The following is a 27,526-nucleotide window of genomic DNA, read 5'->3' on the forward strand; positions in this document are numbered from 1 at the left end:
AGAGAGAAATGGATTAAAACGCAACAAAACCCTACATACATATGGTCTTATCTGAGACTTGCCTTGTTAACATTCCACTTTTTTCAGCCATAGGGTGAAGCACTTGCTGGTACTGCCCGAGTGCAACCACTGCCTCTGACACTATAACCTGAATCCTTCCCCCTCTCCAACACAACCCAAGGCTGAATTCAGGTATTGTTCCTCCCATTACAAAGCAACTGAAAGAAAGCCACTGCCAGGTTCCCAGAAAGCTGGGGAAAGGCTTAACTGCATTTAACCCTTAGGGGTCCCTGGAACCAGCCACATGACATCCTCTGGTGATAGGGACACACAGAGCACCAGTAATTCCCACGTTCTTTGTAACTGTTAAATGGTGTATTTGAGAATGCCACAGATGACACAGGCAGAGAGCATGGAAACAATGCTACAAACCAGGAGAGTTTCATTTTCTTCAGTACTATCAGGTGTTACAATTCTCCTATAAAGATCTAATGGCTGGACTACAGATGTAATATGGTATTAACAACTGTTCACTTTCTGTTTTTTTCCCTCCAACAAATAAATGTATTCAACCTTCCAAATTTGTTCTCCAGGTTCTTTGTAAGGGGAGAATCCAATAATGTAACAGACTAACAGGAAGGCAGCTGTGCCCCAAAATATACTCTTTATAGTTTCAATTATATGACCATTATTCACAATAAATATACACTGCTACATTCCTTGTGCTCAGAATGGGAAGTAAAGATAGCAGTATATATGTTATGTTTATGGATGTCCAGTTTACCACAGCTGCAACTCTGTATTTAGATCTGACAAAGAAAAAGCTAAGACAATGAAAAAACAGTATCTTAAGTACTGATGAAAGTCACTAGCAAATCTTATTTAACCAAGAAATTAGACTATTTGGAAGAAAAATACTGGTGACGTACATTGGGTCATTCAAATACCTGACATAACGTAAGGTCCCAGTGACACAAATTAAATTATCACTAAAGTCAGCTACTTAGTAAAGATGTAGTCCAGACATCAGGATTTATCACACCTGCATTTTTATCTGAAGCATTAAGTCTATCACCTTAAATTCAACAAAGAATTAAAGAATTTCAGAAAGAGATGGCCTATTTCAACACAAATTAAACGGCTTTCCAGATGAAAAGCCATTTAAGATTACTCAAATGTTTGCTTGCCTTCTACAGTTTAAGACATATAAGGTACTCAACTATGATTACATATTAAACAATCTAAAGATTCAATTACTTTTTTTAAAATTATTACAAAATAACTAAGACAAATACTTGCACATCTTTTCAGAAGCTGGAAATCATCATTTTCCAAATGTCTCCATTTATAAGCAGTGGGCACCATGAAGATGCCTATTCTGTATCAGTGACTTCAACTAAAGAGTACTCCTGTATTAAGGATGTGTCCTGCATATATATGTGTGAGCATCTGTCTGGAGCATAGGGCTAGTTCCAGTATTTCTCCAGAACAGCGCTCCTTTGTCCTAACATCACTACAAAACAAACATTAAAAAGCAAAACCAAAAAACCCAGAAGATGAAAAATACATGGGCTAACTTTTATACCTCATTTCCAATTCCTGCCTCTTCCTATTTAAAACATATTAGGACTTAACATGAAAATGAGGAGCTTTTCTCTTACTACCTAAGCAAATCCAGATAAAAGTATTATGAAGATGACAGTGATTGACAGTTTCATGATGACACACATCACATCTGCCAATACTTACTTTCTTCCTCATTCATGCAGGTTTATTTTTTTTCCAGAAGAATATGGTATTTATTAGTACATTTCCTAATTCAACATGCAGGAAAAGTTTTTTAACTAGCTTTTTAGCATTTAGTTGTAAAATAGAGTTAACTATTTTTTACAAATTAAACCCCTGTGTTTCAGTACTTTTATTCATATAAATATGACCTTAAGCAAGCTTATCATCTGATGCAATAGATACTTTATATGGATAACACTTTTATAGGTAATGCAGATAAGAGTATTGTTCCGCTCATGAGGCAGAGGGAGTTAAATCATGAAATATTCAGTTTTAATTAAGATTACTGTATCAAAGGCAGGGCTTAATGCAGAATTGAAGTAAGGATCAACGTTAATGCCTATCCTAAAGAAAATTTACATAAATTATGTTTCACTAGTGTACCATGAGTCCTATTTTGTCAATTTATACCATGTGGGATCATAGAGATGGAAAATATCTATTAAGTCATCTTCTATCTCCTCCCCCAACACAAAATTCTTTCCTCCAGTTTATGTCCGAATGCTTTGTCCGCTATCATTTTCAACAAAATTCTTTCCTCCAGTTTGTCTGAATGCTTCATCTACTATAGTTTTCAACAGTTCAAGCAGTGAGGCATTCCACTAAAACTTCAGGGGAGACTATTACACACTTTAACATCTCCAACAGAAAGGCTTTTTCATGGTATTCAAAGCTAAGATTTCCCCTCATCTTATTTCATTATTCCTACTTAGACCTCTTTGGACTCCTCTAAATGAATCCCTCTTGGCACTTGAGGCCTATAAATACTTTCATTTTCATCATCCCCTGGTAGCTATTTAGCCAAATTAGTGTAGGGATCATCTTTCTTCATCTGAACATCACCAAGCACACAGATAGCTATAAGTAATAATTACATATGTTCATTCCCTTTAATCTTTCTTCACAAGTCATTCCCTTCTAGCCTTTAATTTTTGCCACTCTTCATGCCTACATCTTCTAAGTGTTACTACTTTCCAATTATTTTCCTTTCTCTGAACAGCTTTATTTCAGGTCATTTCCACTTATGCATGCTCGCTTAAATTTACCACTTTATCCTGACTTTTCACTGATGTGTGTAGGTTTTTGTGGTTTGTTTTTATTTCTTTTTTTTTTTTCCCCTAATAAAACATCAGGATCAAATCTCCCCTCTGTTCATGTCAAACAACCACAGAAAAAAATAAAATTACCTGCACTTGAGAACAGCATTTTAGCTTATTAAAAATATGATAAGCAGAAGTGCCTAATAAATTCAAATTGTTTACATTACTCTTTTTTATGTTTGGCTCTTTTTTCCAGGTTTTAGGCACCATCAACTTTGGGTAATCAGTCTGAAACAGCTTTGGTTTTTGGAGTACAGATAATTAATCTTTTTTATTTGTATTTATCTCTTTTAGTATCTGCATAAACACTTTCATCAACATGAAAATTAAATCAAGACTTCAAGCATTATTTTTTATCTCCTATTGTATAGATGATTCCTATCATGTTTGCTAACTTTCTTCTTGACCACTCCAACACACCGAGCTATCCCCAGTGCCTAAGCACAATGTAAAGTTACAAAAACCTCACCTGAGCCAGACCAAGACGGCTTCGCTCTCATCAGATGGCAGTCTGGCTCACTGAAGTGAATTCCAGACACCAAGTAGAATTAAAATTGGGGCTATTTTTGGTATGGGAGATAAGAATAAGATGTTGGTTTGCGTAGGTGTTAATCTAATCATAGAAGTGATAAAAGATTTATTTTCTGCTAACGAGATACTGCCATGCTAACTCTCCACCTGTACCTTCATTTCTCCCAGTCATTAAGCAGTCAGTGGTCTGGTTCTGGTCATGGCTGCACGGAAAACATGCTAAATTAAGTGGTCAAATAGCATTCCCTAGTCCTGCGAAATGCCCACCACAAGGTTAAAACCAGGGAGGTCTCAATGCTTTTTTGCAAGCACATGCTGACCAGCAGACCAGCCTACCCTGCAAACAGCTCCAGTCAGTCACCACGTGTTCCCAGTTAGCCATCCTTCCCCCTTCACTACTTCTACTGGTAGCCCATTGCATCTTCCAATACAAGTGAATCATTTAAACAAAATGCTTTGCTATGTCAAAAGCTCATTTGTAAAAGCTAAGTATCCAGGATGAAGTTAAATGGCAAGCCTCTGTCACTGTTAACTAATAGGCAGTCAGCTAAAAGCAAAAGATAAGATTTTTCAGGATACAATTAAAAAGCAATACAGAGAGATTATGCCATTGATGCCCCTGCTATACCTACCTGTTCAGTGAATCAGAACGGATTACTTCAGTCTCCCAGTCCTCTAGACTGTCAGTCTAGCATCTTTCACAAGCACTAGTCACACAAATTATTAAAAAGCTTTTCTCTACACCATCAGTGTTATACGTCCATTAGAGGCCACTCCAGGCCAGAAAATATCCGTTGCAAGAAGTCTTCCTAGGCCATATACTAGTAATAAACAAAAAAGGCTGGAAAAGATAATTTTGTAACAACAATCTTTAGTCTTCTTCTCAAGTCTGTGTGGTAATTTCTTAAATCAATCCATTTAATCTCTGTATCAACTATAGCAAATTTTTATGTATACCATCCGTTAGTTCATGTTTTGACGTTCTCTTTCATATTTCTTGCCTACATATCTAGAACATGAAACGCCCTCACTTTCATTTTATGTAGGTCACAGATGGTCTACAACATATCCAGCACTCTTCAAATATTAAACTAGATCAACTTAGGTCTTCATCATCTCTATCTATGCCTTTTAAGAAATATTCCAGCTACCACACCTCCTACTTTTTTAAACTCACTACTAACCAGAGTCTGAGTTCAGACCTTTTCAGAAGACACAGATGTTCTGTCTGTATATTCTACTCCTCATACTGGAATGTTTTAATATGTTCATAAAAGGATGATTAATTTCCCACTCTTAATTTGTGTTATATTTCAAGAAACATTTATAGAAGGTGAGCAGGCAGAAAAAAAAGTATGTAAAAACGTGCACGCTGAAAGATACCTTTCAATTTTCTACATGAATTGCTATGGAGACCTAGCATCATGTCCTGTTAGAAATGGCAACAGATATAAATTTACAATCATATTCAGAAATAAATATATTAGTTAGGAAACACGACAATGATTTGAAGATTAAAATACAGATTTTTTTGTATTAATAGGTAATTAGTTGGGTTTTTTTTAAAGATCTTTCTCTACATGTATAACAGCAGGGTAATGGAATTTCATCTGAATGAAGTTAAAGTTGCCCCATCACATGTTAATGAAACACAGATCAGCATCTGCTTATCTGAACTAGATCTGTCTTCAAATATTTCAATTTCAGTTGTTAACCTGTGACCAAAAATCCAAGTCATATTTATTTTTAAATTTTACCTCTAAAACACCTCCTGAAATTTAAATAACTGTGTGGCCTTCCATTTTCTTTTTAATTCTTCTATGAATTCCACTTGCAGAGGTTATACTTTGCCTCTTCACATGTCAAAACAAAGGTAGAAGGTCCTACTTTTCTTGACATATTTGGCTTTCTCATGTGGAAAAGGATCACTCTGAGTGTTTTCCACAAGACATTGAGCTGTTCTGTAGTTGCTGTTATCAAAAAACGGTTCAAAGACGTATGGTTCACATTGCAATTTCAAGGATGTAAAGTGACAGATCATCATCACAGAATTCTGCAAAATAAGTTTCCACCAAAAAAACCTTGTGTCCTGGTTTTGGCTGGGATAGAGTTAATTTTCCTTCTAGTAGCTGGTATAGTGCTGTGTTTTGGAGTTAGTAGGAGAAGAATGTTGATAACACACTGATGTTTTCAGTTGTTGCTAAGTAATGTTTAGACTAAGTCAAGGATTTTTCAGCTTCTCATGCCCAGGCAGCAAGAAGGCTGGAGGGACACGAGAAGCCGGGAGGGGACACAACCAGGACAGCTGACCCAAACTGGCCAAAGGGATATTCCATACCGTGTGATGTCACGCCCAGTATATAAACTGGGGGGGGAGCTGGCTGGGGGGCAGGGGGGGGAATCGTTGATCGGGAACTGACTGGGCATCATTTGGTGAGTGGTAAGCAATTGCATAGTGCATCACTTGTTTTTGTATAATCCAATTCTTTTATTATTATTATTGCCATTTTATTATTATTTTCTTCCTTTCTGTTCTATTAAACTGTTCTCATCTCAACCCACTAGTTTTACTTCTTTTTTTCCCTGATTCTCTCCCCCACCCCACTGCGGGGGGGGGGGGGGGGGGTGGTGGTGGTGGTGGTGGTGGTGGTGGTGGTGAGTGAGCGAGCAGCTGTGTGGTGCTTAGTTTCTGGCTGGGGTTAAACCATGACACCTTGTCATTGAAAAGACAGGGTTTCAGCACTCGTTCTCAGGAACAAGTCAAAAGCAGTCCAGCAAAAAGGGATGGGAGGGCCAGCCATGCAATGTAACCCTGGGCATGCCCCTCCCAAGTATACAATGCAGCACAACTGGCCAACTTACTCTGCAGGAGGAATGAGTGGGAAGGTGTACAAATCAATTATTTCCCCTACTCTGCAAACGTTTTGACAAGGAATATGATGACATTCAGGATGGGATATTTGATGATGGGTTCTTCTGTTTGTTTTACAAGCAATTCAGAATAATTACCGAGAAAACACCTTTTGGTCAATATGAAGAATAATTACTGAGAAAACACTTTTTAGTCCCTCAGAATAGAATAGCTTTAGATAGCTAGAATGTAAATATTTGTATCTGAGGCTGTCTTGACTCCATTTCTAGTTGATGGAGAAAAATCAGTCCATCAGGACATGGTTCACTGTAACCTAACAGATTTTAAAACTTTTCATAAACAGAGTGGTTTTAGATGCTCATGTCTACATCAGCATGCATAGGATGATGTTCTCTGCATGCCTATTTCTCTCCATTAACTAGAAAAGCACACTGACTAGCTCAGATATACTTTTACTGTGCAGACACTTATATATAGCTAGAACCAATCTCATCCAAAATAATCACATTAATTCTTCTGTCATCCACCTTCCTTCACCTCATGTGAGAAATCATAAGGTGTTAAGGACAGAGACCTTGTGCAGCACCTAATGCAACTTCAGATATTCAGCACCATTTTCAGACTTAATAATAAATTTCATGGCAGATTCACCTGTTGACTAGCCAAATCAAAGGGATTTTTTCCTAAAAGCATACTTTTCTGAATCAAGCTTTTCCAAGTCTGAGCTACTGTAGGATTTGTTTCAGCTTATTCTGTCACTCTTCATATTTTAAATAAGCAATATTTGCAATGTTTACTAAGAATATAAACTTTTCGTGAGATTTACTCATAACCTGCTATCAGTTTTCCACACTGCCTCCCCCAAATGTTTTCCAGTTTTCATTTCCATAGATAGAGAAAAGAGATTATGTCAATTCTTAACTATTCCTCATTTATCAAGAGGCATTCTTTTGTCAACAAGCTTCATATTCTGAAATCTTCTCTTTCAAATTAACTGTAATGCAGCTTCTTCTTTTGTCCAACATACTGTGGCAAGCCCTACTATCCCCTATCAAATGAACACAAAAAACAGCAGAGGATCTTTGGGGAGGAGGGATGTCAAGTATAAAATCTGCAGCTAGAACTGACTGCAGCTGGCAGGGCAGAAACAGTGCAAGTATTCAAAGTGATCCAACATATTCTTTAATGTACCATTTTGCTACCTTGTGCTCTAACATTGTACATGTACACAGCCTCAGTACCTTCCAGCCTCATCAAAACCTGGAAGGGGTCCATGGTACAGATACAATGCTACAAATTTATTTCACATGTGATACAGTAAAATCAACTGTATTTAAGTGACAGGTGGGGTGTAAGTACCTAAAGAGAACATAATCCAGATAGGGATATGTAAGAGCACATTAGGCAGGGAGAGGAAGACAGGGACCATATCACAACTAGTCCAAGGAGTGTATCTGTACAAAGAACATAAAATTATAACCAACTCTTTGACCAGTGATTCTGAACCATCTTTCATGCTATTCCTGAAGTTGTAACTATATACATTATTATATGTGCAGGGAAGTAAAAGACATATTTAATAAGTAAAGGCTTGCAAAATTAAGATCTTGACAGGATATCTGTGTCCTTACAACTCTGCTGAAGTAAACACCAAGGAGCAAGTAAAGCTACTTAGGCTAAAAGACAACGGCAGCAAAAAGTAAAGCAGGTAAAATTGCCTTGAGTAGTCTTAAACCTGCAATCAGACACCAGTTCTAGCCACCACAGAAGTGAAGAAATGGGGACCCTCAGTATAACTATTTTACCACAAGGGCTAGTTTTAGTTTTGAAATTGTACTTCACTGAACCAGGTTCTATACAAATGCTCAATAAAGAGATGGTTCATTCCCCCAAACAGGTTGTGATCCAAGTTGTCAGAGAAACCAGTCAAGTTATTTTTAAGAAAGAGATAGATAAAATTTATGAAGAGTGTTAATTATGTCACCTGGGGGCTCAACAGGTTTTCTAGTCTTATACCTTCCGAGTCATATCATCTTAAATCAAGATATTTGCAAGAGAACTAATGAACTCTACCCTAATTCTCCAATTTACTTAGTATTGCGTCCTAACTTATTTCTATGAATAGCTGGTGATTCTGGAAGAGATTATGTGCATACACTAAATGGTTAAAGCAAAGTGATTAAAAAACTTACCATATACAGGCTGTTTTTAGATATATGTTATCAAGAGAGGTTGTGCAGTACTTGCTTAATTAATCTTTGCTGTCTTAACAGATGAACCAGATGTACTATTATGTTCTTTGTTCTTCCCTAAAGAGGGGATGAGCCGATTATTTATCTCCAAACAATAGGAGTTCATGTACCACAGTGAAGAATTTTTTTTTTAATCTGGGAGGCAATCACTAACAAGCTTCAGCTGCAACTGCTTGATGTAAACACAGTGTGAATTTGTTCCTAGAGTATTAAACAATGTTTCTTCTATTAAGTACATGAAACCAATTTCTAAATAAGTATGTAAAGAAAGAGATGGAAAGGTCAGAGTTTGGAAGGAGTGAAACTGTTTCATCTTTCATGTATTCATATTTCCTACTTTTATACACTAACACATTTTCATAGATGAGTTAAAATTTGAAGCTTCAAATACTGTTTACAAATAATGTGCCGAGAGCACAGAAATTAAAGAAACTGTTGGTTGATGCAACACATTCCCTATGTTACATAGCATGCAATCTAAGACATGTCAAGGGCACAAAGGAATATAGAACACTGAGTTCACAGGGCCACAAGAATTATTTGTGAAAGTTATTATTAAAGCACAAGGTAGCAAAATGGTACATTAACAGATTCATGGATTCTATAAAGCTCTTCATCAGTACCGTAGCAAACTTGCATGCCCACCTCAAAATCACATTTTTTATTTGATTGTATTTGAAAAGTAAAAATTATCGTAAATCAATTTCAGAAAGCCTTAATATATAGCTACTTACTGCTTTATAAGAGTCTGAAAAATCTTAGGGAGATGCTACTGAAATAAAAAAATAAGATTAAGTAACAAGAAAGTTTTTAAATGAGTCAATTTTTCTAGGTAAAAGAACAAATTTAGGAATTCTCTTTATCTTCCTGATAAACTTGATCTCCTCTGAAGTCCTCGCTCCCTCCTTCTCAATAGCCTTTCACCTGTCATAACCAAAATTTCTTCCATAAAACTGGTTTCCAATAATTCACAATAGTATCTCATCTTAAATACCTTAAGTGTTTTTAAGACATAGATTAAGTGCCAAGCTAGGCACTATTATACCAGAAACTCTTTGCAGAAATAAGGTAAGTTTTCTACCTTAAATTACTGAAAAGAAAGAATTTTAATAGAATAGAATAGATTAAGAAAGCCTCCCAAGAGACTGTAAAGCTGTATTAACAGTATACCCCCAAAAATGAAAACAAGCTCAAACTAGGCCAAAAAACATAACATAGCTCAAACAGTTTTTTCTAAAAGATCTTTCTGTATCAGCTAAAGCTAACAGGAATCAAGTGTATTAGTTTCTTCACAATTTTAATTAGGCAGTACTACTTGAACTAAGAATACTTTTATTTTCATTCACGGCCATGCTGAGACTTAAAAAAAAAAAATACAGTCAGCTATTTGGTTAAAATTAAGTAATGTTTTCTCATCTCCTTTTGCTTAACAGCTCTCTCAAGCTGCCATAGTTAGTGCTAAAGTGTTAACCTATGTTACCATGCTGTGCATCACACTAAGTTCCCATTTCAGCTCATGATTTTCTGCCAGATTAGTCCAGTGACCAATAACAGAAAATAAGAAGAGTTATTTATTATCCCTTATCACCATCTTCCCAAACCTACTGAAAAATCAACAGAGTACTGATCAATAGATTACTTCGCTTTCTAATCAATAGACAGATCCAGCAAAATAAAACATGTCTGATGTATAATACACCTATAAAAGAATATAGGCATTAGGATCAAGTACAACAGTAATAATATAAACTTATCTAAAAAAATGCAGCTACAAATTTCCCAACTGCTAAGAAAGCTGTTCTAACAATTTAAAAAAATCTTTTAGGTATGGGCAACCATGAAGTCACAGGATCAAAAGGTTGCATTACAAACCCATTTGGACAATAAACCTGCAGGGGATATACAAATTATATAATAATGTTGTATATGACATTATCTAAGACTAACAAGTGTTCTCTGCTAGCAAGATGTGTCTACATATCTTCCCTCACACTGAAAGTGAAATTTATTTGCACCAGTAATAAGAATGAGATAACTCCAGAGTCTACAGTTTATATTTGATCATTCCTGTCATTGGAAGGCTATGAAGCAAAGGTCTTCTGATGGACTAGATAGAGAGGTATACCATAAATCTTAACTGTTCTTATGAAGAAAAAAAGAAAAGAAAAAAAAAAAGAAAACATAAGCTTTTAAGACCTTTTCCATTTAGTTACATTTTTTGGTAAAAGGAAATGCTCCCCCCTACAAGAAATTACAGCAGGACCATTCTGGGGATGACAACTCCCATGGCCAGACTGGATTAAACTGTGTAATTTCATGTACTTTCCTCTGAAGGAAGAGGAGGACAGTGAAATGCAAAGTCATTTGCAGATTAAATGAATAGGGCAGAAGCAGAGGTTGATGACATCCTCTCTTGCAATTTAAGCCTAGAACGCAAGTTATAAAAATAGGGAAATACATAACAGTATGTTTGTTTATATCCCAGAAACAAAATTTAAGAAAATGTACATAACACAACTCCAAGAGACACTAACTTTTACAATCATCTCACTTCTGAATGTTCACTACTTGATACTCAATAATTCAACATTTTAACATATAAAATAATTATTCAAATATATCAACATTTTTGTATACAACTATTTGAATCTTTACCTAATTTTGAGGTACTGCTGCTCAGTACTGCCTAATGGGTGTATAAAGCAAAGTAAAACACTTTCCAAATTCAAATGCATCATATACTGTAATTATGTCTTGAATCAGCTCTCAATATTATCTATCAGACTAAAAACCTTTTTAAAAAAAAAAAATCAACAAGAAAACTCACACAATATGAACTTCAAACACAAGTTCTGAATGCTAAATTCATCTGAGAACAGAATAGGAATATATTCTACCAAGAAGTCATCCCACACCCTTATGTAGCTGATGTTTGCTACAAACTTCTCAATTATTTCAGGTAAAATTTTAGCACTGACTCTACCTGGTTACCCAGAAAAAAGACATGCACAACACTTTGGAACTTTCACAGTGAAGGGGAAGCAAATGAAAGTTGTTTCAGAGAAGAAAAAACAGAATCAGCAGGAACTTTCATTTTTCCAGCACCTTGCTTGTTTTCAAAAAGACTCATGGCAAAAAAACAATCTACTTACAGACATATAACCAGTACTAGAGAATGTTCTGTATTTTTCACACACTCTAAAATAAAAACAGCTCCCATTCATCTTCATTCTGCTTCATAATAAGGCCTCTTAGGGAATAGCATAGCACAACACACCTTTTAACTAGACCTTTTTCTCTGGAAACTCACCTACCTGCTCACTTTTCAATGGAGAGTATTCTATTAGTGTTAAAGGGTCTACTCAGGCCAGATGTAAAATGTTCCTATGAGCAGTTCCTGCAATAGCAAGGAAAGCCGGAACACAATACAGGAACAGCTGTTCTAGCAAAAATGAATAATTCTCATTCTGCCAAGCATTGTCAAGTGTAGAATGGAAAACTTCGTATTTTCAAACTTTAATACAATCTGAGCTTAGAGAAGCAATTACAGTGTTTTCCATTTGAAAAAAACTGTTAAGTTGACAGTATTCCTCTTTTATCAAATTTGCTACATCAAGGTGATCTAACATAAAGCACTGACAGAGTTAGTACTACAATCCTGATGTAGGTATCTGATGTCGAAATAGGCTATGCCATAATAAAAGCAAAACCTGCATCAAATAAGTAGATAACAAAATCAGACATCCTTCCCATCTTGCAATCAGAATTTTACCATAGTCGGCAATTTACAAAAAAAGGGAAGTTTAAATATGAAATTCTCATCTGAAGAAGCAAGATATAAAGTATGCTTCTAACACAACAGGGACAAAGAAATCTTGCAGGTAAATCGCCATGTACCATTCCAGTTTACATACCTAATACTAGCTATTCCTTAATCTATCCATGTAAGACAGACAAGAAAGCAAGACAAAAATGAAAACAAACCTCTCAAGATTTTTATGCTCCAGAAAAGGGCACTTTTTTTTTTTAATTAAAGGAAATTACATTCCTGTGGCTCCCTCCAGCTGGAAGCATGCTATGTACACCAGTGGTTTTGTGTATTTCTAATAGACCCATATTACATTGGCACTTCACACACTACTCTGAATTTCATAGCTGCAGACTTACTCTAACTTCAGGTAAAAAGCTCTTGCTCTGTGGCCAACAATTTGCAGTGCTGTTTATCGTTTTGCCAGATTGGAAAATTTTAAGTTTGTTAACCTTTGTTCCAAATTCTTACACATTTGTACCTACATTAGTTTCAGGAATTTGTAGTACTCCTAGGGAAATTCAGATGCTTTTATGCTTTTCTTAGATCCAGTATTGAAGAGATAAGAAATGTCTAATAAATGAAATGTAGACTCTGATGTGTAAGATACCTGATGTGTCACCATATTCCCACAGTGATAAATAGCCTTTGTAGAAATCCCTGTTTCCAAATATACTATAATCTACCTGAAAATATTCGCTGAATATGAGTAACAGTAAAACCAAACCTGATTCTGAATGTAGAGACCAAACTTTAAGATGACCTAACAGTCCAACTTTAATGCATTATAGTGAAAATGCAAACAGAACTGAAGTTACTGATCAGTTACCTATTAAGTAATTTTCAGTTATTAGTATATTGTGAGAAGTTATCACACCTCTCTGCACATATGTCTTTCCAAACACTCAGGGATGTATTAATAGGAATAAAATATGCAAAAGTATGCAAGACAAAGGCTTTAATTCCATTTTACCTACTACAGGTAGCATCATAGCTCAAAAGTACAAGTAGATCTAGTCAAACCTCTTTATGAAAAGCATATTTCACAACAAAGCAGAAGCAAGATAAAACATGTAGGAAATGAAAAATGGTTAGAAGAACTGAACTGATTCAAAGAAGCAATGGAAAAATCATTTTGGTAGAGGAAAAAGTATTGTTTAATTTTGGCTTGGAAACCATAACTATGACAACAAAAATATCTACTTGCTTACTGGTTACGATATGACATTAACAGCCCTTGTACCCTTAATTTAAAGCAGTGCTGATAATTCTTGCATGTTTCATACATAAATTGACTCATGTGTCCTATACTAAGGCACATTTTCCTAAAGAGAATACTGTTATATTTCTGTTTAAATGTGAGAAACCTAAAATGAAATACTACTCTTCTACAAACCAGAACTGAATAGACTCTCAGAACCTTTGCAAAATGCACTTGTGGGAGGCATTATAAAGTTTCTTTGTATCCCTCCGTTCTCTAACAATTGCACTTGGACACAATGCACATTTCATATTCTGCACAGTGGGTCCATGTGGACACACAAATCATACTCCTGGTTGTTTCCTAAGCCTGAAAAAGCATCAACTGCTGTACCTGGGTAAGGGAGCCCTATGACTTATCTGTTGTTGTAGGATGCAGACAACATACCCCATAGCTGCACTGCTTTTAGCACTGTGTGAAAGTACATTCACATTTTTTCATCATTAAAAAATAATGCTTTATCTTTTAAAATTCTTCAGCCACATGCACGACCTAGCCACGTATCCAGCCAGAACATCAACTGTGCAAGTTCCGTCCCAGGCACAGAGTGTAACTGCCCAGTGCTGGTGGCAATACCATATTCAACTTGTTAAATTATTACACAAAAGCGCATCTGAAGAAAAACATTTAAAGATCTTGTCCTCTGAAATGGTTGCAGAAATCAATAGTGCTTTAATGTCTGTTGGCTCTTGGTTTAAAAACCAAGCAAATAAATTCAAACAAATGCAGTGGCATGTTACAGTAACACACAATGTGTTAAAAACCAGTATCATGACAAGTTAGAACTACTAAGAAAAACATATGAATATTCTGGAGGAAAAGGAGCACTGAAAACTTCTGAAGTGAATATAGACCTATATTCACATATGTACTGACATCAATAACCTAAAATTAAAAAAAAACAAACAACAACTTACATTAACTGCCTCTCAAAACAATCCTCACTAGATGTGTCATTTATTTTTTTTTTTTAAATAGCACAAAACCAAGAGAAATTTCAACTTTTATGGAGGTAACTGAAAAAATTTTCACTTGCAGAAGCAGAAATTTGCATGTTTGTTTTTTCTCCCTGGTGCTACTCCCCTATACTCGTTAGTGAGGAGAAAGAAAATGAATGAGCCCAATTCCTTCTCATGCAACCCAATTACAGCAAGAAGTTACAGCAGAAAAAACTTAGTCTTGTATCAATTGCAAAGATAATGCATCTGAAAGGAACATGTTAACTTTTTGTTTGAAATAAGTATAAGACCATTTTAAGGACTAATTAACATTAAAATGCAGAAGTTAGATTAAGATTCAAATTTTAAGTTGAAATTCCATTTAGTGAAAATGAAACATTTTCAATAAACCCTAGCATTAAACAGAAAATTGAATTTTTGCTGCTTATTAGCATAAAATTTCATTTTTGAAAAGCTAATAACCAGAATTTTCATGTGAATAGAAATTATGCACAAAACCCACGAAGCAATAAGAAATATCACAATCAGCAACATGACAGATCTTAAAGCAGCTGCTAGTCCTTCTTGAATCTTGACTGAGATTGTTGATCAACTTTAAAACCAAGGCATGCTATTTTCTGACTGAACATGGGGAGAATTAATAAGTATTTGGTTCATGTACAGCTTTTCAGTTTACAAATTAAAGAGCACATAAAAATTAATGTTGAATCAGTTAAGAAGCCAAATATTTGATTTAAAACATTTTAAACTTCTGCACAATTCAATAATGATTTCCATGCTGTAGACACAAACAAGAAAATAAAAGCTTGCGGTATCTACCAATAAAATGAATCAATACTGCTAAGGATAACCCAGCTCCTAAATATTTACTTTATTTTAAAAATATATTTACAGAATAACTAATGTCAAAAATTAGTGAAATATAAATTGTTTTAAACTATTTCAAGAAAAAAAATGCAATTATATATTATGCTCAGATTAAACTACTTCCAAAACTATTTTAAATTCTATTGTATTTTATGTTACTTTACATTAGACATTTCAAGAATTTTTAACTAAAATTTAATGCAAAAATTGTTTTAATAATTAAAAATATTACAAAAATATAAAATTTTATTTTGGTATAAACAGATTTAATTTCAACTTCTTTGCCCTAACTCAGTTAAGGTTTACTAGAATCTTTTTCTATCTTTATAGCTTAATCTGCATAGTCAGAAAAATAAAGATTACAGATAACACTGCCATCTAGTGTACACTCTAAATTAGGATGAAGAATTTATTTGAATTTTTTCATTCTGCACTTTAGTCTAAGGGGGAGCTACACTCCATATACAAACTATATCTTCAGTACTACTTAACTGTGCATTGGAATAATGACATTTCTCCTGTCCTCTGGAATGCATGTTCAATATGCAGACATACCGATTTTGAAAATACACGGGAAAAGTCTGTTATATAATACATTCAGGACTTAAGCATACCAAGATAGTTTTGATAGCCAAAAATGAAGAGACTGTACAGCTAACCACCTACACAAAAGTTTTACCACGTAGTGGTTCCAGTTGTGTCACCATCATCATTCCCTTTTACATTCCTTGAATAAATTAAACGGAAATTTGCTCCCCGAGACTACCAAAGTTCAGGCAAAGGTCTAAATTTCAGAGGTGCAGTTGGACAGTCAATTGTTTTGCTTCTTGCCTGTTCTTTCATCTTATGCCTTAAAGGTTGCACTCTTTCCATCTTAAAAATGAAATTTTGTTGAAAGATCACCGTGACAGTGTCTTCAAATGCTTGCAGAAAGGCAGGCAGAAAGGCTTAAAGCAAGAAGTACCTACGTGGTGGATCATCCGTAGATTTAGAGCACAAGTGAAACCAATGTGAACACTACTTGGATTGTATCTCATTTTCTGTTGAGTTTCTATAACAGTCTCATAAGACTCCCGTTTCATACTGAAATAAACCTAGATCAATCGTTGTTGATAAACTAACATCATTAAACAAGACCACCACCTTTTGCCTCAGTATTCTGAGTTTCAGCTTCAACACTTAGTGTCTTAAATCAAAAAATGCACTACCTAGAGCAAAACACAAAACCAGCAACCTGTAAGGAAAGCAGTGTGACCAATACCTTGACTGACAACTCAGACTTCACAGTACAGTGAATTAAAGAATCAACACAACATTCATAAAAAAGGATTTATCTCAGGCTACATTTGACACTAGCCAGAAAAAAAAAAAGTGAATAGATACACCCGACCAAATTTATCCATTTTTATGAACAGTAAGGTCCCTGTGCTCTTTGTACACCAAAGTTCCTATAAGTGGCTACAAGACTGCAGGCATCATCCAAAGTCTGGTCAAAAACTGCCTGCCTCAGCCACCTTTGATGTCCTTTCATATGGCATCTGCCCATAGGAAACTTCAACATAGCTTTGAAATACAGAGTTAGGGTTCCTTCTGAAAGGACAGTGAATTCCTGAGGTGCTGTGAGATGACAGAAGAAAGGCAAGGAACAAGTACAGGATGCATAAACGTGTCTAAACTTGATTTTTTTCAGCCACTTCCTGAACACCTCTGAAAGCTAATCCATTGACATCTCAAGGGTTGTAGACTGTAAGCTGAAAAACCACTCATCTAATTACAAAAAACTAAATACTTGTATTAACAGATTTTTTTGTGGTTGTCTAAATTTCTTGTGCCTCATCATATAATAACCTTTAACTAAAGAAGCTTGAGAGAAAACATTATGTGAAGGTGTAAGTTGCCTACTGCATCTGTAAAGCACCTGGGTCCCCACCACTATTAACAAAGATATTCACATACCACTCATTAAATAAAGTACTACAATTCTCTAGCTTCTCTATTGCCTGATTTTACAATATGTATATTTATGGTTGGTTATTCTACAAAGTTGGGAGATTAATTTTGCCAAACATTTGTGTGAGCACTGAACAGCGATGATAAAAGCAGTAGCAAAATTGTTTAGGTATCTTGAGCATATGTTTCCTAGAACTTTACATGAATACAGACATCAGATTTAAATAATCCTTGGTTAAACTTGAGACCTAACAAGGGAAGGTAGAAAATACTTCTATAAGTAAAAGGTAAGCACAACTGGAAAGCAGGAAAGAAATTGAGATATTCTAAGATGGACAAGAAAGATCTAAGAATCAAGTTGACAAAAAACCCCTATCTTTACTTATACAGAATAAGTATTTGCACTTGACAAACTCAGAGCTCTAGAGAAAACTCTACATTTACTTAATTCCACTCAACTCTATAGTTATGCTGCCATCTAGTGAAACGGGATACTGACTCTTCTCTGCAAGCCAAGTTGGTCCAAATGAAAAAACATCATCCCTAAGATACATGTATCACAGTAAACACCTTTCACCTGCAAATACCTTATTCTTCCTCTGCTCCTTCCTCATCACTACATTTATGTTACATGTGTTCCAATGTGACTAATTTTGGCCATAGGACAGTGAACTTTTATACACTTAACTTGAAATACAAACAGGCTAACAGACTTCAATGAGAAGCTAAGGAACTAACCAGCACAGATCACAGTCCAGGATCAGGAAAAAGTTAGCTATTAGAAGGTTTCAGATCATCACACAGAAAGTCTTGAATTCATAGCTAGTAATACAGATAAATATTACTCTGAGCCTTCAACTTAAACTACTGTTGTGGTTGTTTTCTCATTACTTTTAATTAGAATGATGACTTACAAAAAACAATGTAAAACTTTTTCAAAAATTCCAGATACTAAAAAGGAAATAAAGAAAGTAAGTACACACTTACCTGGGAAAATATATTTGCAGTTGGAGCAACTCTGTTGTCCACAATACTATACAATATTGCTAACAGTCTGTCCAAGGGAAATGGCTTTGGTCCAAGGAGGTGATTACTGGTCTGCAACAGAAACAACACTTTTCAATCCAATAGATCTTTCCTGGAGTACCACACGATGTTATTCTCACATCTTTTTAGTCTCTGGGGAGGCACTATAATTCACAGTAGTGTTTCACACAGCCACTTACATATTATGGAAAACACGGAATACATGCTTATTGATCACAAAGACATAGACAGAGCTCTATTTAACATGGCAAGAGTTCAAACTGCACAATAAATAGCAACATTTTTGAGCTATAACAGAAGATCTGATGCCAAATTTCCTGTCACTAGTTATAGATTTACTTGTCCTATTAAATTACCTTGCCCAAACTAAGGATTAAAGAGGAAAGACCACATTTTATGGCATTCTCACAGTGCACATAGTTTTCTTCACAGTTTATCAACAGTAAGAAAAGTTGGGTTTCTTAAAAGAGCACAGAGTTTGTAGCTAGTGAAAAAATGTAAAGGTTTAGATTTAGTCTATTGTCTACTGTCAGTCTATAATCCATGATCACCTCCAAAGTACTGTACATAACAGAACAATAGCTTTATAAATCTATACAACTATCAAACAACTTTAAAGTATATTTTAGTGTGTTTTTCTTACTGAAGACAAATATTTTACTAGAATTTGCATTTTGAAAAAGCATAAAAAGAGAAGATTCTGCTAAAGTATCAACATATCCACCTTCTTTAAATTGTTTTAGCGAAAGTCTTTTCAATTCCTCTCACAGAGGTGCAAAATCATAACAAGAGTTCCTCATCTTAAATGCCATACTAAACTACTCCAATAAACAGCCTTACGGTCTACAACATGAGTAGACTAACTTGGCAATGGGGACCAATTCTAATACAGGAAATTATATTTAAACATAGGAAAAAAACCTTTTTTTACCCCAAGAGCTGTTAAACACTACAACTTACTGCCTAAGGCAGGTTGTGGAATCTCCACCCTTGGAGATATTCAAAACCCAACTGGGCATGGTCCTGAGCAACCTGCTCTAGGTGACCCTGCTTGAGCAGGGGGGTTGGACAAGACCAGAGGTCCTCACCCACCTCAGCTCTTCTGTGAATTTCAATTTCTAAAACTAATTTAAAAAAAAAAAAAATCAGCTATCTCTGCGGGAATAAAATGTATTAACTGCGCAGTTTTTTACCAACAAAATTGCTGATTTTTTTTATATTTTTGGCTGATTTTAACTTTTTAGTTTTCATTTTCTCTTTTGCTTCCTTTATACCACAATGAAAATGATACCATTTTGATACCAAAACCAAAAAAACCCATTTTTTATCAGAAAATTAGAAATGAGAACACTTCAACTTGCTGTTTTGCACAGAAAATGCCTTTACTACTAGATTTCTACTTTCTTAAAATACACTCAATCATAAGATCATTCCAGCTGGAAGGAACTTTAGGAGGTCTCCAGTCAAACCCCTCCTGATCAGAGCAGGGTCAGCTAGGAGGTCAGGCCAGGTTGCTCAGGATTTTACCAGTGCACTCTTGGAAACCTCCAAGGACAGAGACTGCACCACCCCTCTGGGAAACCAGTGTCACTGCCTGGCTGTCCTCATAAAGAAAAAGGTTTTCCTTATATCCAGTATAAACATCTCATTTCAGCTTACACTCATCGTTTCTCACCCTCTCACCATCCACCTTTGTATCATAGAGCCTTAATGATCTCTTTGCAGGTACAGGAACAGGCTGGTTTTAGCTTCTTCAGCTTATACCCTTCTCCAGCTTATACAACTGCAGTTCCCTCATCCTCTACTTGCAGAGCAAGTGCTCCAGCCTCTGACCATTTTGATACCTCTCTGCTGAACTTGTTCCAGTTTATTGATACATGTTTTGTACTGGAGGGGGGCAAAACTGGACAGAGTATTCAAGATGCAGCCCAAAGAGCGCTGAGCACGAGAGCCCAGAGTACATCCACTCACACGACTTTAGCTGGCTAAAGCAGAGTTCAGCTGGCTGAGCCCAAGGTCAGCTCCTTTGCTGGTAAGAGTTGCTGTATAAAGAGCTACCTGCCAGCTACAGACAAACTGTGTTATCAGAACACAGCATATTTACTTAACTTTGCATTTACAGAGCTATTCTCTCCCTTACCTTTCTTTTGCACCATATACATCATCTTCACACCTTAGCTGGCACTGATGGACACTTTAGGCATTACAGGTTATCGCGTGTAGTAACGTTGAATTCAATTGAATTCACAGAAATACGAGTTCCTGATTTTTCAATGTTAAATATTTTTAAAATAACCCATTTTACAAAAAGGAGAAGTACAGTTCATAGGGCAGAACTGGCAGCATTGTTAGGACTACAGAGATTTATTTATGACCCAGACTGTCAAAAGTTCTGACAATGTAGTGTACATTAGTTTCTTCTTACTAACAGAGCAGCCAAGATTAAAGAGGAATTTCAAAAGAAAGTTTGTTTCAAAATGCTTCTGGGAAAGAACACGTCTCAAATATATCACGAGCATATCTATGGCATTAGTCAACAGTGAAACACAACCACTCACTTCTTCAGCAAAACAAAAAGTATGTATTTCCAATACATGCTTTAGCTTTTCAAATCCAGGAGGTGTCCCCAAAGCTACCTCTTGGCTAACAAAGAAAGCAGTGTGAAAAATAATGAAAACATGTAGTCACAACTTTAGCACGGCACCCTCAGTCAAGAATGAAGGTATGGTATAAGTTATGAACTGACAATCCCCTACCCTTCTCTTTCCAAACACACCAGTTCTGCGAAGCATATTCTTTATTATCAACAGAAAAAGTCAACAAACATACAGTAGTTAAAATGTGTGCACTCCAAGCAGCTAGCAAGCACAATTAGCATGTAGTAATCCCTGAAATTGTGTTTAGTATGCAATTACTTCACAAGGTTCTTGCTCTTAATATTATCAGCTCTCTGATTAGATGGAATACTATTTTGAACTTTCAAATTATTTGAAAGAAATGCTTTCTTCTGGAAGTCAGAAGAGTTAATTCTAAGAGAGTGTAACTTCTAGAAGCACCACTTCATTTTTATTTCTTTGACAGAAATAAATTCCTGGATGAATAGGAATGGTTTAGAAGTCCCTCCAAACAGAACATGGCAAAACATTTAGAAATCTTCGGCAAGAAGCTAAGGCAGAATACTACATAAAATAGTATTTATAAAAATCCAAGGGACCCTCAGCTCACTTAAAAACAAAGATAACTTCCACATTCAGAAAACCTCTTCAAAGAGTTTTATAGCCATCAAATTAACTCTGCGAGTCCTCTATTATCTTTCCACCTTGGCAACACACTCGTCTAATGGTTCAAAAAAGACTTTTCCCCAGCTGCCACTATGTATACTTGTGCGTTTTATCTACGGAGTTTCATGTTCCTACTGTTTAACTGGCCTAAGTCTTTCACTGTCCCACAAATGAGAGCCACATGTTCACATTCCAAAATTTCATTAACAAGAATGAGAAGCAAAAGCATTCTTTAAAGAGTAAAAGCTTAACCCAAACTAAATTACTTGCACAAAAGAAAGACCTTAACCTCAGTTGGCTGAATTTTCAACCTTTTAAGCATATACTTAAAAGACAGAACTATACTTCTCACTTTTTTTAGCAGAAAGCATTTCTGAACTTCCCTGGTTGCTATGGAAATGAATCATCTTTAGTTGTAAGCTAGAAATTCTGATACAAAACAAATCCTAGACTGAAGCTGAAGCAGAGATACTAGACAAAACTCTTTTCCAGTAAAATAACCCACACCAACACATTTGATCCTCTGATAGACTGACATCTGAAAAAGGCATACTCCTGCAAAAGTAGCTTCACCAGCAGATCTCTCACTTGTCACTAAACTGGAAAAACATTGTTCCAGGGCAATCATGCAAAGAAACCCAACAAATTCTGCTGCTATCAGCTACAAGGCAATTAATAGAATGATAAAGTCAATTTTTTTCCCCTCATTCACAAGACTTACCTTTTCTAATACAAAAACTCATGGTCTCTGGACTGAACAGAGTTAAGAATCAAGAAACAAATTTTTAGTCTGGCTGTACCTAAACTTTTAAGGAAGGATTTATTTCACTTAATGTTAGCTTCCTGCCAAGTAGGTATATACAGCCAAACTAGTTTCCTAAGTTCCCATTATAGCCAGTAGAAATCTAATCAATACAGTTTATGGTGTAATTCATCTGACTGAACGTAGAACCAACTTTAGTATGAGACGAATCACACCCTACAATCCAATGACTGCATCAACTAGCTCTGCACTGTCTGTAAAAAGAGACTAGCTTAGATGCAGGCACCCACTTGGAGTTAGGTGAATCTGATCTGTAAATCAGTCTTTAGACAAGCTCCTCTGAGGGAAGGTATAGATACAAGCTATCACACCAACTGAAGCAAGTGAGCCATTATTTATAACACTACACAAGTAATCCTTTATCCCTGTATTTCAGGTTCCCTCACTACAGAATCATAGTACCAAAATATATAAGTTTACATCTGGGTGACTGTATCTCTGTGCAAATATTTATAAAGGTACAGTAAAAGGAACATAGGTCTGGAAAATCCTGTTGGGACCTGCAGTCCTGTTCTCCATTATCACAGCTACCATGCCTCAAAAACTTTCAAGACCAGACTGTTCTCTAGCCAACAAGCCATTTCAGTTTCTGACATCAATACTTAGAGCAAAAGGGTCCTTACTTGTAAACCATAAAGCAACACATAAGCAGAGAACCAGTGCTCTGTAACTAGAAGCAAAGGTACTCTCAAAATGCCACAAAGTTCCTGTCCTGTTTGTTAAACCCTAAGACGCACTCCTGTTTCTTGCATGCAATCAGAGTTTAATGTAACACTGTCAACTCATGAGATACCTTCTGTTAACTGTATTTGACTTACTAGGATTATGAAGTTCTAATTCTCAAAGTAACACTAGTTTTTAATACAACAAAGAGGTGCAAGAATTAGATCATTTGCAGTCTTAGAAATCTTTCCTGATTATGCAAGTTACTTGTTAAAGTTGGAGAAGAAACCAAGCTTCTTTAGCTGCACACGTTTAACCATGCTTTCAGAATCAGTTCAATGCTTAGGTTGTAGGGTAAATGTAATTCTACAGAACTAGAATTAATCTAATTAAAAGTTAAAAAAGTAACTGAAATCTGACTCATCTTTTCGACCATGAATTTTGTTTACATTATGTTTATTTACATTTGTTTGAGTTACCTTCATTTACAGTTCTTTCCTTAGTACCTCCTTCTGTTCTGTTTCTGTACCTACTCAGAATTTAGTTTGCTGCAGGAGCAATAATAAAATAAAAACCAATTTATGATTAATGCAGGCACTTCTGAACACTAAGTAGTGAACCTGGATACAAGTCGCTTTAACATAAATAATGACACAAGAGAACAAGCTCTATGGTACAGTTAAGGTGATTACGACCTCAGTATTTCTTTATCAAATCTCTATTTTCCTATTTCTTTTATGTTCCTAGCTGTTCCCATCTCCCTGCTTGTTCCCAAGTTGGAAATCTATTGCCAAGAAAGAATAAAACAAAACAACTTTCCTGCAGAGGATGCAAGGAAAGAAGAACATTTTGGTCTAAGATACAATAATTATTCCTTCTCCTGAAAACTATTTATTGGCTAATTAAGACATGGAGGTATTTCAAGAATTTACAGCTCCTGAAAATATTTAAATGCTCTGGAAGTTCTCAGAAGTCCACATGCCAGCCACAAAACACACAAGGTCTATGTGTACAGGACACGCACATTCAGAAACTTCAGAATTCTTAAATTTACATAAATATCTACCTAGCGGTACAATACATTGCACTGTTAAAGTAAAACCATGCTCACACTTTCACATGCAAAAATTGTCCCCCTACAGAAATAAGAGAACTTGGAAAAAAGTCTTTGGATAGCCAAGGACTCTGTCCTCCTGCAAGAGCAGGAGGAAAATTAGGGAAAAAGCTACAGGAAGGATGAGAAGCAAAGGATTATTGGGCTAAGTATAATTTTAAAATTTTTCTCATATTATTTACACTTGCTGTAGCAGAGAGAAGAAAAGGATATAATGATTGTTTCAGCAGGGATTTAGTGCTGTCTGCACTGCTTTTCATTTACAGATTTGTTTAAAAACAAGTCAACAAGTTACAAATGTTAAAATTTGATTTCTCTGTTTACATTACAATTAAATAAATATACATAGAGGTATTTGCTTTTCCTAGCATATCAAGGCTCTGTCAGTAAAAACTGGTATAGCTCCACTGAAATCAATGATATTTACCTATTTCTAACCATGAAAACTTTAGTTAGTAGTCTGATAGAATCCTAAACAACAGACAGGAGTGCAAAGTTTCCAAGCCTCAACACACAAACTTAAGCTCTTATGCCTCACTGGGAATTCAAGTGACTTGACTTTCAAAACTACTAACCACCTATTACTCTAACATCTTTGAGAGAAATTCTGGTATCTGGCTGTTCCATGTATGATGTCCTTTAACTAGCTTTAAGAAGCACATTTTGTTATACACACAAATATGGCTTTAGAAGACAAATTTATGCTACAGTTAAATTTTAATGAAATAAGAATGTGTATATCATACAGAAATTTGTATCATATGAACAAATGCACCAATACTTGTTATTTATGCAATTCTATTGTTTCTACAGTAAACGAGGCAAAACAAAACACAAAACCAGCAGTACAGTAGAAAGTAAATACTTCTTGCCACGCTCAGCTTAGAAAGATAAAATACATACCTTTTCGTGTTTCTTCATAAAGTTGGTCTTTCTAATTTTCCCATGATGCTGTAAACAACAGACAAGAGCAAATATCGTATGTAAATTATTTTATGCTCCTTCCATAACAAAGACAGAATCAAAACAGTCAACAAAGAATTGTACACTATATATGTTAGTATGCTAGTCTGGGTCTCCTTCTTTACTACATCTCCAGTATTTGTCTCTGATGCTACCAGCGATCCTTCTTACCAGAAGCCCTAAAATTACACTTGGCTTACTTCTTGCTTCATTGTGTCCCACACGGTGCAAAGCCAAAAACCACCACACTAATATTTTTTGGTGACGTGCATAAGTTTTTTTTCTAATCTAATCAGGGACTGATGAGAAGAGGCAGTAAAATTTGTTTTTAATATGACTTCATGCCACCATCCTCCTCCTATCCTCAATAATCTAATGAAAAAGACAGATGTTTCACTTCTTTCTTTTTCCAGAGAAGTTTAAATGATGGTCACTTCATTTTTTAAATGTATCCATGCATAAAATCCATCTGAATTTTCACCTTTTATCTGCTCCATTTTCAAATTTGGATGGTACGCAAGCTGGCAGAATGACAACCAGGAATTCAATCGATAAAATACAAAGATAGTTCAAGGTGCAGGAGCTAAACGACAAACAGAAGGTGGGGCAGGAAAAGGAACATAATTTAAAAAGGTGCAGCTTTAAAGCAGCATTAAGAAAGGAAGGGCTGTCCAAAGAAAATAATCAAGTGTTCTTGGATCTCAACTGAAAATATGAGGGCAAGACAAGGACAGGAATATAGTAAACAAGATGTTACAAATGAATGGGTTAAAAAAAAAAAAGACAGAGACATGAAAATGATGTAAAATTGGTGGAGAGGTACAAGTATAATATTCTTTAAACATAGTTAAGTGCTATTTCTCAAAATATCACCTGATGAGTTTTTCCACAGCCTTGAGAAGTATACCTTATTAACAAGTACACCTTATAAGCATGCTCAATGAATCAGGGAGAAAATATCTCAAATGAAGGAATTTTTTTTCCATCATGTTTAAAATCTTGTACTTAGTATTTGTGGGCCTCAATACTCAGCCAAGTCAAGACTATCTCAGTAACTGTGGCTTTTCTTGACTGACTTCTGAAGAGCTTAGTATTAGACAATGCTTTAAGTTTTCTTTACATAATTTGCCAGACTAAAAAAACATTGGTTCGTTCAATTAATACATATCTCACACACAGAGACAGCACAGGAATCTTTTTATCATGCCTTTGGAAAGAAGACTACAGTGATAAAAGAGACCTTTTGGAGGGGAAAGTGATCAAGCCTGAGGTTACACAGCATACTAGTGATGGATCACAACAAACTGCATTCATGCATTTCAAAGGTTATGCTGGGATCTCCATATGGTGTATTTAAGTTGTATCAAACGTGTTTCAAAGCAAGCGAGCAGGTGCCCTATTTCTGTGCAAGCACACGAAATTCAGAGCTAATTTTCAGTTAGTTTTTAATCCTGTTTTCTACTAAAATGATAAAATGAAGACTTCATATAGATCGCTATTCTTCTTTGTTTTAAAGACTATCTTTCAAAACCAACTTCATATTTTTATCTCTACCTACTGCAAAGCTCCTGAATTTTCATATAACTAATAGCAGTGCTGCCAATATTACTTTATTGCTTTATCAGCATTCCAGGCTGCCACAAACTGTGATGTTAGCTGTAGTATAGCCTAGCAGCTATACCTGTAGTGCAGATTAGCAACTCAATGACCATCTTTTTGCTTGCATCCCTTTTGCTGTCCAGCAGTCCTTAGGTAAATACTCCAGAAGATACTTTTCTGTAATCTCCTTGGAATCTCATTACAAACCTGATAAAACCATATTCTATATTCACATTCCACATGACTCAAAAACACTCAACTTGAACACCACCTCCCCCAGAAGTGTTGGTTTTGGTGGGCTTTGAGATGCAGCTATTCCTGAAATTCACTTTAGCACCTGATGAAGGGCTAATTTCTGCTTCACCAATCCTTGGGAAAAATACTTAATATCACTGAATGAAATACCTTCATGGTCCTTGCTTCAAAAACTTAGAAGCTCATGTTTATTGTACAAAAGTTTAGTGGGGTTCATGTGCAAGAGTGGAAACTAACTTCAGAGATACTAAAAAAGGAGAAAGGAAAAAAATTGAGCAGGTTATTCAGTGAACACAAACAAGAAAGATGTGGCGCTTTTTGATAACGTCCTTTACTGACTTGATTCCTGTAAGCTTTCCTGTTTCTTTGGGTTCCAAGACTGATGTGGAAAAA

The 27,526-nt window shown here is 35.6% G+C and overlaps 1 protein-coding gene across 5 annotated transcripts in view; it reads right to left on the reverse strand.

Annotated features, from left to right (window-relative positions):
- Positions 1–27,526, reverse strand: part of ORC5 (origin recognition complex subunit 5) — a 74,586-nt gene that overhangs the window by 21,915 nt on the left and 25,145 nt on the right. For all 5 annotated transcript variants that reach the window (XM_049814249.1, XM_049814252.1, XM_049814248.1 and 2 more), the window contains 2 exons: positions 25,220–25,267; positions 18,376–18,486 (listed from right to left, as the gene is read on the reverse strand). In XM_049814249.1, the coding sequence (XP_049670206.1) occupies positions 18,376–18,486; positions 25,220–25,267 (159 nt within the window). The remainder of the gene's footprint in view (positions 1–18,375; positions 18,487–25,219; positions 25,268–27,526) is intronic.

The sequence above is a fragment of the Accipiter gentilis genome, chromosome 11 (assembly GCF_929443795.1).
Source record: "Accipiter gentilis chromosome 11, bAccGen1.1, whole genome shotgun sequence".
Lineage (NCBI taxonomy): Eukaryota > Metazoa > Chordata > Aves > Accipitriformes > Accipitridae > Astur > Astur gentilis.